At 40.4% G+C, this 12,666-nt stretch overlaps 1 protein-coding gene across 8 annotated transcripts in view; it reads right to left on the bottom strand.

Moving 5' to 3' along the window:
* Nucleotides 1–12,666, bottom strand: part of myo9aa (myosin IXAa) — a 102,940-nt gene that overhangs the window by 20,142 nt on the left and 70,132 nt on the right. For 7 of the 8 annotated variants that reach the window (XM_082526355.1, XM_082526358.1, XM_082526357.1 and 4 more), the window contains 7 exons: nucleotides 11,311–11,452; nucleotides 10,920–11,118; nucleotides 9,725–9,844; nucleotides 6,681–6,756; nucleotides 1,609–1,749; nucleotides 1,161–1,200; nucleotides 365–487 (listed from right to left, as the gene is read on the bottom strand). In XM_082526355.1, the coding sequence (XP_082382481.1) occupies nucleotides 365–487; nucleotides 1,161–1,200; nucleotides 1,609–1,749; nucleotides 6,681–6,756; nucleotides 9,725–9,844; nucleotides 10,920–11,118; nucleotides 11,311–11,452 (841 nt within the window). The remainder of the gene's footprint in view (nucleotides 1–364; nucleotides 488–1,160; nucleotides 1,201–1,608; nucleotides 1,750–6,680; nucleotides 6,757–9,724; nucleotides 9,845–10,919; nucleotides 11,119–11,310; nucleotides 11,453–12,666) is intronic. The other variant, XM_082526361.1, reaches the window with a different exon arrangement.

Genomic DNA, 12,666 nt, shown 5'->3' with positions numbered 1-12,666 from the left:
TTTCACTAAATCAAATATATTTTATTACCAGACACGATGTCATACAAATATGACTTTTGGGTGTGGGTAACTACATGATAGACACCTCACACACACTGGATCCAGGATTAGACAGTGAGCAGTAAAGGCTGCACTAAAATAAACTAAGCCATCAAATGGACACACCTTGTTTTAGTCACGTTCACAGCTGGGAGGGGATTCCTCCAGCCTGCTCAATCTCACCCTGGTGAGATTTTTATTGTGAGAAGCACTGAGAAGCAAATTATTGAGCTCTGTATGCGACTGCTTTCTGTGTGTGTGTGTGTGTGTGTGTGTGTGTGTGTGTGTGTGTGAGTGTGAGAGAGAGAGAGAGAGAGAGAGAGACCTGGAACTGTGCGCTGATGCTAGGTGGTTTCTTCTTCTTGTGGAGGTGCAGCAATGACTTGGTGATGCGGTCGTGAAGCGTCAGATTGTTGAGGTACTTCAGTGACTTCACATTGAGTAAATGCTGTAACAATAATAATGTCAGAGTCAGTTAATAATATAAGAAGTACCATCTATTTAATTTGTATTTAGCAAATAAAAGGGTCGCCAAGATTGAAAAATACATACATAAGAGTCAGTTAAAATCCTCTACAGCTATATTTACTTTCCTTCAACTCATTTAAAATTGGTTTAGTGAGAGAAGCTCACTTTTTCCAGTACAGGCTATAGGAACCGACAGGAGCAGTAAGTCCTTCTTCTGATACTCATCTGAAGGATGTTCCTCAGTAAGCAAGATGGACACATATCAAGACAGACTTATCTAAAACTATTTATAAAGCTCAGAGTGGTTTCACATACAAACTCAATCTTAGAGAAGCACCAACAGATGGGATATTTAGTGCTTTTGATTTTGCATTTAAAAATAGTGCATGTTTTGCTTTGCTGTTTTCAGTATTTGTTTTTTTAATATTTCAACTGCTAAAGAGCCTGGTACTGTTCGGAAGCAGATCACCATATCTTTCTGTATAAAAATTAAATATCCAAACGCTTAAATTCAAGACTGGTGATATATATGTATAGTAAACAGGAGTGGCCCCAGGACAGAGCCCTGGGGAACAAGTCATGGTGACTTTATGCCTGTTGTCTGTATGCACTGTGACCTATAAGGGTAAATTGAAAAATACTGTGCACTGTACCTTTGGAAGAACGGGCTTAGATTTGTAGTTTTTGTTCCTCCTGGAAGAAAAATAAAACAAAAACTGAAAATCTAGTTCAGCAGTTCTTTAAATCAGCAAGTGAGACAGGTGGGTTTGTCTTTTCTTTTTTAAGTCTGGTCAACAAAACAACCTATAATTTCAGATTTTTTCCTAAATATGTCATATTCCTGTCAATAAAGCAGAATTTTATTGATCCCTGAGGGGAAAGAAATTCTCCTTCACTTGCTCTCTGCCATACAGGGGTTTAGAGGTCAGGTTCAACTAGAGATCAGCACTGACTGAGCTTGCAGGAATGTAGTCATTGCTGGAGGAGACTTCATCAGGACAGATGTTTGAACTTTAGGGTTTACTTGTGTCTAGACTGCAGTGCTAACCAAAATAACAAATTACTGTAGAGCAGAAAAGAAAATAGCATCTCGATACTGACATGAGGATGTCGTGGGCTCTCTCCAGGAGTTTGCTGCTGGTAGAGTTGAGAAAGATGCCATCATCTTCTGCAGTAGAGCTGCTGGATGATAAGCGGCTCTGTCTACCCACGCGCCCGTTCCAGCCGAGCCCTGGGGAACCCCTTCAGACCAAACATACAGACCAGTGAATAATTTGAAAATAAAAAAATAAAAGACATCTTTTAAAGCAAATCAAACTTTAAATCTATGTTGATCTCTATATAATAATAATTCTATACATCATTAATAGTTTCATACATTTATTAATTAAAAGCAATACAATACAAAACAATTTGAGCAGTTAGTTCTCAATTTTTTTTTCAATTAATCACAGCCATCTATTCCCATAAACTAAGAAATATGTCTTGTTGTAACTTTACTTTTTTAGCCTGCGTAGAATATCTTCTGAAATACATTTATTACTTTTACTTTGTTCACTTGAAGCTGATCAAGAGTACCTGAGGGATGTACTGTGGAAGTCCAATATTTTATATTTACAGTGTGTGCTAAACAAAGAGTACTACAATAGATGTAGACGCACCGTCGGGAGCAGAGGTCTGACTGCCTTCGGAGGATGAATTTTATGTTTGTTGTTCATACCTTGGTTAATTTTTCTCCCCGTTTTCATTAGCATTTTTTAAGCTTGTAGTTCTTGTTGTAGTTTAGTTTTAATGTTTGTTCTCTCAGCAGTTTCTGTCTCATCCTCTTGTGTCAGTTCCTGTAGGTTAAGTTCATTCACATGTCTGTTTCTCCCTGTTTGGCTTCTAACTTCCTGTTTTATTTTGATTGGTTACTTGTCTCTAGTGTATATTTTCATTTTAATCCCATCTTTTTTCATTGTCTTTGGTTTCCTCCTCCATCTTCTTATTCAGTTATGTCCACTTTCTTTAATAACCTTAATGTGTTTACCAACATAGCAAAACTGGTATGGCCAAGATCTGGCCCACACAATGTGCTTAAACATGGCCCACATACCGCAAAGAATGACGGCCCTTTGGTGGCCCAGATCTGGTTTGCCAGATGTGGCCCACACATGGGCCAGCACAAGGCCAGTTGCAGACACAGTGGTGGTCCTGTGTTGGCCCATGTGTGGATTACCTTTGGCAAACCTGATCTGGGCCACCAAAGGGCTGTCATTCTTTGTGGTATGAGGGCCATGTGTAAGTTGTGTGCAGCCACGGGCCAGTTGCAGACACACTGCTGGCCCTGTGCTGGCCCAGAACAGTTTCAGCTCTGGTCCCAGATGTCAGCCTAATGTGTACCTTAATCAAGCCATGTAATAACAACATGTGCTGGAACGTAATAGTGCAAAAGTAACATGTAAAACTGTTTAGACAGTGAATGGGCTGATTCTTATAAAGCGCTTTTCTACTCTCTCGGATTACTCAAAGTGTGCTACACAACATACCAAATTCACCCAGTCACAAACTTTCTCTAAACTGAGTGCCTCCTAACTACATTCATACACATTCACACTCCTGACATGCAGACTGGAGGAGCCAGGGATTGAACCACTGACCTTCTGATTAGAAGGTGACCTGCTCTACCTCCTGAGTTACAGCCACCCGCTGGCTGTGCATGAGTAAACCGTCACTAGGTTTTGGATAAAGTGTACACTCACAAACCTGTCAAACCTGCATTTGAAACGCTGGCTACCATAGCAGTATAGTGTTGCAACATGGCATTTGAGTCTTCTAACTAAAATAGGAAAATAGGAACATAACAAAGTGCCATCATTGCCAGACCTGGCCCACATCTAGTTGACATACACTCTGCCATGACATCAGTCAGTCAGAAGTCCCAGCTTGATGCCAGATCCGGGCCAGACCTGTTTTCAATGGGCCTGGGCCCCATAACCCAAACTACAAACCAGCCAGGTGTGGCAATGCATCACATAGACAGTGCCATCTATGCCAGCCCTGGCCCACATCTGGTTGACATACGTCTTATCATGCTAGAAGTCAGCCAGCAGTGCCGGCTTGCTATGTGGGTATATAGTGTTGTCTTCCCTTAAGTGTTTGTCTCAGTATCTTCCCATTCCCGTGTGTTTTTGAAATGCTCTGGTTTTTGGTTTCCATCTCATGGACTATATAATTCTGGGCTGTGAAATCAGCTGAACTAATAGTGCGCTTTTTGCTTACATCTGTCTGCAGGTGAGTCTGTATTTGAGTCTTCACCTTGCCATTCATGACGCTGTCTATAAAATCAGTTATTTCATCCCTTCTTTGTCAAGCTTGCAGGGTCCATAAAATATATACTAATAATTAAAACTGTCAAAAATAAGAAACACAAATAATAAACCAGGCAGTGTCAGTCACTGATTCTCCAACTTTAATCTAGCTGAATCTAGCTTTTTTCCCCTTACATATTTTATATAACCTAAAGGATTATCGGCAACAACCTGCTCCTTACCGTAAAAAGTTTACTTGATAAGTCATTGAGCTATTGAACATGTCTTAAGATCTATGCCACCACTGTAGTGTTTCTTTATTTTACCACAACAGTTTCCAAACATCTGTTTAGAAATCACTGTTTTCCTTTGCACTTGGTTTGTCAGATGAGACGTTAAACAACGAATACTGAAAGTTTAGAAATCAGCGGCAAACGCATGGTTGTGTGGCTTTGTCCTTTTGGTACTTTTAAATAGTGTGATCTAAGTTAAATAGAGGAAGTAATTTTCATTCCCTTTTCCAGAAGACAGAATGAATCTCTTGTACAGAAATCCCTTACTGAAGCCCCAAAGGGTTCAAAACCTCAGGCCTCAAGGTGGAACCCAACCACATGCCCAGAACCCAAACAAAAACATAAGTGGTCAGTCATGGTTAAAACCCATCAGACTGTTTTGGTTTTTATCCCATAGCAAAAATGAAAGCGGGGTAACGAAAGACAAGTAAACAAAGACGATCTCCATCACTACTCAGAACAGAGCACAGCTGTGGCAGTTAAAGGTTATCTCATGCTTCCTCAGATCCACTGAGGTGCGCTGTTTTGTTTCCCGTTCATCATTCATGAGTTTACAAGAATTCCTCCACATGTGTTACAGGCCACACATTATTACACACAGACTACAGCAGCAAGATATGCTCGCTGACTCACAGTATGTTATTACCCGGAGGTTGAATCATTCATAAAGAGAAAACCAGGTGGGACACGTGTGTGTGTGTGTGTGTGTGTGTGTGTGTGTGTGTGTGTGTGTGTGTGTGTGTGTGTGTGTGTGTGTGTGTGTGTGTGTGTGTGTAACCAAATTCGGTACAACCACTGAACAGTTAGAAGAGAAGAGTTTCTGCTGCAGGGCTGCCTGCTTGGTTTGAAAGTGACTCTTAACGTCCACTGCTTAAATACTGAGTAAAAAATAACCTGTGTGATTGGCAGATCTGGGCGATATCCAAACTAAAACAACCAAACCGCAGCGTCTGCGCTTACTGTGTTATTGTGTTTAGCATCTTTGTTGCACAAGAAGGAACAAATATTCAGCTCTTGGAACCATTTTAGCAAGTTTGGTCCAAAAATGAATTATCTCTGCACGAATTGGATGGATTGCAAGAGAAATTATGTTTTTTCAGGGTCTAAACAGGATGAAAACCTTTGACTTGTTACTCATCCAACAACTTTATCTCATTAGCACAATCTGGTATGTTATGTAAAGCTAAAGACGTTCTCATACAGCCTCATCAGTATCTTTAATTTGTATATTAATAAGCAGATATTAGCATGCTAATATAAACTGATAGTCTGCAGTAGCATGCATGTTTAGATTAAAGCATCACATGGGTGTAACCTAAATTGAGTCAAATTGTTAGAACTTACTCGACCAGTGTAGTTCATTCTGATTTAAAAATAGTGATGATGCACAAAACAGATGACTTAATTTTTTTGCTCAAAAATCCATGTGTTAATTCTGAACTGTATTGGACATCAAGATGAAAATTTGAATCCGGAAGTACCAAAAAAAAAAGAAAAAAAAAGAAGAAGAAGACGGGGGAAAAAAAACAAAAAAAACAGGGGCATTCTTTCCACCACATTTCTTACTGTGGAGGTCACTGATGAGACCCAAAGGATGCTCCTCCACCATCATCAACACAAGGTTATGTCTGCACAGTCCAAGGGGAGAAATGCAGATGATTTGTACAACCAGTCAGCATTACATTACAAGATGATAAATTTCTGTAGAAAAACCACAAACCTCCAGTGTGTAAGTATCAATCAAAATCTTTGCACTCCATCCCTACATGGCCAAAATCAGAAAATATTTTTTTGCGTCACGAAACAAAGTAAAGCATAAATCTTCTGTATGGATCTGGTTCACCATATAAGGGAGATTTTCTCCTCAGTTGATCATCTATCTCTGCAAATGGTGATAGTACAGTATGGCTTCTGTAGTGACTGTTTATCTCCATAGTGTCTCAGAGAGTCTCATAAAACACTGCTCTGTCCAGCTGATATGCACCCTGCAGGGTCCAAACATTTATTACTCCCCAGGCACTTCTCTCTGATGCATAGCTCCAACTTTACATCACCGAGGAAGCAGCTGCAAGGGGTTTAGTGTTCTCCTAGCATGTGGAGGATGAGGGGAGCGTGGAGGAGGAAGAGGAGGCAGGATGATGATGGTGGGGGGGTTACCAGCTCCATAATGATCTCCTGTGTAACAAAAGCTGACTTGCATGAATCCCTCTGTGCTGCTGCAAATCTCACAGTCCACAGCTAATTACAGAAAGTGTCAGTGAGGGGTACGAGACCAACGCTCAGGGTCACAAGCACGTGCGTCCATTTATTTAAAGGCATCCAATGTCTCTCTCAATGCTGGGAGGCAAATATCCTTACCACTGCATGTAGGACACACAATTAGGACTGTCACAATATCAATGTTTTGCTCATTGTGGCCACAAAATGCCACAATAACAGCATTCAAGTAATTTCTATTAATATTTTGGGGGAAAGACGACTATCACACAGACACATTCACTGATGGATGCGTTAGAGGCACTTTGGGATATAATACCACCAGAGTCAACACACTACTCTGCTGACAACATTTTACAACATGGCCACTTACCGTGGTGATTTTTCATTGATGGTGTTGGTTCCCTGCAGGTCTGAGAGTGGCGTACGTGGACTCTTTCTAGTCACACCTGATCACGAATAAACATGTTGGCATCATGTGAAAGAACACGCACAAACACTACACACAAAACCATTCTAGAGAAAAAACACACTTCTGACACCGTGTGACACTCAAGTGTTACTGCAGTGACTGTTATGTGCCTTTTTTAAAATTGGAAATACTGCAGCTGAAGTAACATTTAACACAGATTTGTGCGGTTAATAGCAAGGTTGTTAGTGCTGAATGATGTGAGATGATACTGAAGCATTATTTAGTTTAGTCTGGCCTGTAGGTTTGTTTAATACCATGATTGGCAATTTAAAATACTTGATTACTTGATTCGGATTACTTTTCCATACTTTATATAAAGGATAGATGTAGCCACTGATGTCGTGTCATGGTTAGAAAAGCCTTGAACTGAACATTTTGTCTCCTGACATCTTTGTGTTTTGAAAGTGAGTGATAGATTTGACTGGGGGGGGGGAAAAAAAAAAAAGCCAATCAAATTGCTGTCCAAAAACAGAGGACTCAAACATAAGGCCCGGTGGCCAGATTCGGCCTGGCAAAGACTAATCTGGCCCACTGGAAGGCTTAGATAAGGAGGGTATAGAGTCTGAATTAAAGACCTCCCCCACTGCCATTCCTACTACACCAAAGTAGTTAAATAATAGATAAACAATCAAATCACAGAAGATTTCTTGTTTTTTCACTACCATCTACCATAAACATTTCTTGTTTAATAGTGGTTCTATGCTGCTAAAAATAATTCATCTGTGAATTAATCAAAACACAGTTTTTTAATAAATGCAGCCCTGTGTGGATAATGAGCTACCAGAACTTATTCTGTAATTTTACACATTTGTCATAAGGAATAAACGGGTTTTTACTGTAGCACATGTTTTTCTTATATTAAGACATCCCAAGGATTAAACATTTAGTTTAGGGCTGCCACAAACGATTATTTTGATAGTCGACTAGTCACCGATTATTTTTGCGATTAGTCGACTAATCAGATCATCATCCATTGGACGTACAGCTACAGCTTATTGCACCAGCAGCATCTGGTCTTATATAACTATCATTAGCTTACAGCTTGAAGTGTTTGTGCTAACTAAAAATAAAGACAAGATGGTAGTTTATTAATTTTTAATGAAATTTGCAGATTGTTTCGGTGAAGTTTAATAAACTCCTTGCTTTCTAAAATATAACAGGACACCGGAGTATATTATCCAGCGTCTCAAACTTCTGATGATCAGCTGTCTGCTTGAAGTTTATTTAGCTGTGCAAAAACTATAACTTTAATCTTAGCCAAACCGATTTACTCAGGAACAAATAAAATACTAAAGAAAGCCAAACAATAACATTTTAAGTTATCTAAGTGACTTATATATCATGTTTAACCTGAGTAGCGAAAGACAGTGGTGGGTTTGAAAACGATTTGCCGGGAGTCCGGTGTTCTCACGGCTCTAGTTAGCCTTGCCCCCGCCTAGCTAACGAGCTAGTGGGTAACAGACGTCTCCGAAAACGTCGGAGAGCTTTTGAAAATATGTGGTGTCTTGATAAACTGAGCAGATATTTGAGGTTTACACAGCTACATTCTCGCCTGAAAATATGTTAAACGTTTATTTTGTGACCCAGAAAGAATAATAGGAGTAAAGTTAAAACTAACTAGCTGCCGCCATTGTTGACAACTGCGCTGGGCTGCGCTATGAATTCTGGGACACAGCTTCTTCTTCTTCGGGGTTTAACGGCAGCTGGCATCCTTGTACATGCAGTGCTGCCATCTTCTGTTTCAGTCCGTTATTACACCCTTAAATCCTACTACTCATTCCTGCGTCCTTTGTGATCTTACAAAGCTTCAAACGATGCGTCGACTATTAAATTAGTCGTCGACGATTTTGATAGTCGACATAATCGTGACTAGTCGACTAATCGTGGCAGCCCTAATTTAGTTCAATGCTACACTGACAGCGTTTCTACATTGGCTTCACTGTTCAGACCCAGAGGCTACATCTATATTTTATATACAAGCTACAGCTGCTTTGTTACATCACTACAGTGCAATGGTGGGCTTTGGTAGTGATAAATTTGTACTAACGTATATCATATTCCAAGATTTGTTTTGAACCTACAGCCAATCAATCACAGTGCTGAAATCCTACAACTCTAAGGTGTGTTAGCCTACTCATAAAGCACTCTTCGACAATGTACCGTTTTCACTTTCATCACTTTGTACATTTTCACTCTCATCTGGAGCTGCAGGGTGGCACAAGATAACAACAAAAAAGACATTTGAGTGTCATGAAATGTTTGTAGAAGAAAAGTGACCCTTGTGAAAAGTGTGTGAGGTCGGCTGTATGTCCAGCACCAAATGTAAAGATGCCTCTGAGCCAGTTAGTGATATGAATGTACACATCTGTGTCCCCAGCTATGCCAGACACACCCCTTGGTCTTTGATCACCATCACCAGCTGATGTGGGGTTAGTGACAGTGGAAAACAGCTGATTTTAGACAATCGTTTGGTGGACAAGCAACTATATCCAGTACCCAACAGACAAAATTGTATATGACAGTGGAGCAATGTGCTATTGCTAAAAAAAAAAAGTGGTGGAAACCTGGAGGTGTTGCTTCCATCACCAAAGTTCGCTGACAGAGCAAGATTAAAATGCAGTTCTTTGCATGCCTTTTACTAGCACAGTGTAAGAATACAAGTGAAGAGCATGCAAGACAGGAACAAACACATGCAGGTGCATTAAAGAGAAAAAAGGGGAGACAAAGAGAGTAGAGACCAACAAGCATCTAGTCCTAAAGTAAGCATCCTAAATCAAATCACAACGCAGGAATGGTGCCTCTTTATGTTTGTATATTCTTATTGGTATCGTTTGGCTTTACTTGGCCTAGAAAAGTAGTAAACGTTGGTCGGTCCTCTCCCTATAGTTTCCCCTAGTCATGGTATCAGATGAAAGTAGGAGGAGTTATTGTATTGGCAGCCTTACTGTACTTCTCCTCTTTGCATCTCTGCAGGATCTCTAAGCTTCTCTGATGCACAGGGTGATGCAGAAAGCTAAAACTATCCGTACTTTTCAATACTGCACAGGGAGCAGCTTCATCATGCCCTTGGAGAAGCAAAACAAGAGGAAAAAAAAAAAAAGAGAGAGAGAAGACAGAAAAATACACAAGAAAAAGAGAGAGAGAGAAATGACAGATTAGACAGCGAAGAAGATGAGATCAAGAAATTCAGTCGTCTACTGGAGAGATACCTGTGCAAGAGAAGATGATTGACATTCAAAACTGACGTTGGCGGCAGCAGTAGAGAGACCTGTCTTTATATAGGTGTTTGCCCCCCAAAGGCATTTCTATACATCGTCTTCTAGTGGTTTATCCAGTGAACATATTCTATTATAAGATAGCAGTAGCATTCAAATTTATAAATTTAAGAACAAAACTGCGTCTGTATAGAGATGGTTTAGAAGACATGTTCAAGATTCCTTTGGGTGACACAATATCTTTAGTTTAGCTGAAAAGATTTCTAAAAGATATCTAAAGACAAGTGAAAGATATCTAACTTCTAAAAGAAAAATCTAGTCCACATTACAACATCTACGCTTCATGTGAAGGAAGGATGGAGAGGATGCAGAGCAAAAGTCCGATTCATACGCCGGCAGGACTGAAAGAACATCTGTTTGCAACATCTACTGCATCTGAAGTACAGCTAGAGCAAAATCTAAGGGAAAAGAAGGCATTCACAGAAAGCCAAAGCTGAGAGAGAGAGACAGAGCAAGAGCTACTGTCATTACACTGCAAAACTACCAGCACTTTGCACACATAGACTACAGAACAGTGACTGCATAGTGAATCCAAAACCTGGCTGAGATAAACATAATGAACCAAGACGCACAGCAGGTTGGCGTATAGTACAGTATGTAATGGCAACTTTTATCTAAACTGTGAGCTATGGAGCATTTCCTAAAGTACAAATGAAGCATGAGCAGGTGCCCTGACACTGTAAGACAGGTGCATAGATTTTTCTGATGACATTATGTTTTATAAGCTTTCTTGTGCTTTGCTAAGGTTTACCTCTCAGTCTGGAACATCTCTTCCCTTCACAGAGCATACTTTCCCTCACTGCTAGAGGTTAGTGAGCTAACTATAGGGTATGTCAACCATTAATGCATTGGTGTGGGTTCTTACCAGTGTGTTTCTTGTGCGTGTGTCTCTTTCCAGCCTGCCTGAAAGCCACCAGGGCCCTGAAGTATGCGCGGAGCACTGCCCAGCGGAAAGTTGCTGACGGATCGATGCCGATAAGCCCGCAGATGAAGGCGTTCTTGCTGCTCTTTAGCAAAGCTACGATGTCCGGGCGCATGTGGTCGGTGTTCTTCTCCCTGAAATCCTGCGTGCATGCGTGTGAGAGAGAGATAAATATATAAACACAACACTGTTCAGAAGTATTATGTAGCTTAGTGCTACAGCTCCTGCCTTAGCACTTACATTCCTGTTGTGAAGGTCACACATGTAAAGAAAAAAGAAAAAAAATACTGGCTGGACAGACTTAGATTCTTAAGAGAGCGAAGATGGCACTGACCTTGACTCCGTACTTGACCTTGCCAGCATAGTGTCGGATAATAAAGGCAGGCTCCATGACAGCAGGGAACTCGATGTAGCTGTTTCCTTCATGCTGTCGCTTGAACTTATCCAACAAAGTCTGGTTGGTGGCTTGAGGGAAACTGGGAAAGGAAACAAAGAAACATATGCTTTGAAGTAAAACGGGTTTTACATTTCTTTTTAATATCAAAACACCTCAAGAAAGGAAACTTGAGAATCACGCTCTTGATGAAGTTGATTCAAGACGCCAACTATGTCTTAATGCTGTAACACGAATCACACAGAAAATGTCCAACAGATTTCTGATGTTATCCACACAGAACATGATGAATTCAAGATATTATTTTTTTTCACCACTCTGTGTGTAGTTGCTACAACTGTATTATATTATAGCAGAGCATAGCGGTGGAAACGTGGGAAGCCAATATCATCTGATCTGTAACCACTTTTGACATTTTAACCTCTCTTGCCACAGGTTGAAGATTATCCTTTTAGGCCGACTTCAGTTCATATATCTCTACAGTGCGTCAGTATCAAGAGCCAGCAATTTTGCAGAAAATCAACAGCTTACAGGAAGAGGAGCGAGGGGAAGAATGAGACACCAGGGGTTTTGGAACAGGGTGAAACCTGAGCTATGAAAACAGAGCAGCTAAAGAGTCACTGCCTTCCAGCTTTGCCTAACAGGAGGAATTTGATTTAATGTCCAAATGGAGAATAAAGGGAGTTAAAGAAGGAAATATTACTTGTAAAATAGTTGCAGTAACGCCATGTACCCGAAAACACCATATTTTATTGAGGTTTAGCAGGTATAGATTCTGGACAACTCCATCTTGCTTAACAATTTAGAGAAATCTGACAAAATTTAAGTGTATTTGTCTGAAATGTGTCAATGTTCTTATAAAGTGTAGTAGGAATCACACTCAGAATCTTGCACAATGTTTTCCAATTGAGCATAAAAGAAAAATTGTCCACTCATAAGGACAGGAGAGATGCAGTGATGTTAGCATGTGCTGTGAGTGGTCCTTCAGACAAACAAGAGTCTGTTAGGTACTCCAATTTATTTCTGTCCATCTCTAGGTTGCTGTTTGTGTGTCATATAGTAATTTCCCTACACAAAACTAGTTCCTCTGTCTGTGTCGATAGTTCTGTGTTTCGCCACAATACCAAAACTACAAGCTCGAGGAGGCCGAGAAGGGATTGTGCATTTTTCACACCTGTTTTATTTCATGCTAATATAAAACCTGTGCAGAGGACACTGTCCAGCTGTAGAAGCTCTGCAGCTGGAACTCTGCAACAGTGCGGAAACACTTTAGGTTCAGTGCCTCGCTGATTTTAG

Source organism: Aulonocara stuartgranti (assembly GCF_965226115.1).
Source record: "Aulonocara stuartgranti genome assembly, chromosome: 1".
Taxonomy (NCBI): Eukaryota; Metazoa; Chordata; class Actinopteri; order Cichliformes; family Cichlidae; genus Aulonocara; species Aulonocara stuartgranti.
This window is presented reverse-complemented; position numbering and strand designations above follow the sequence as displayed.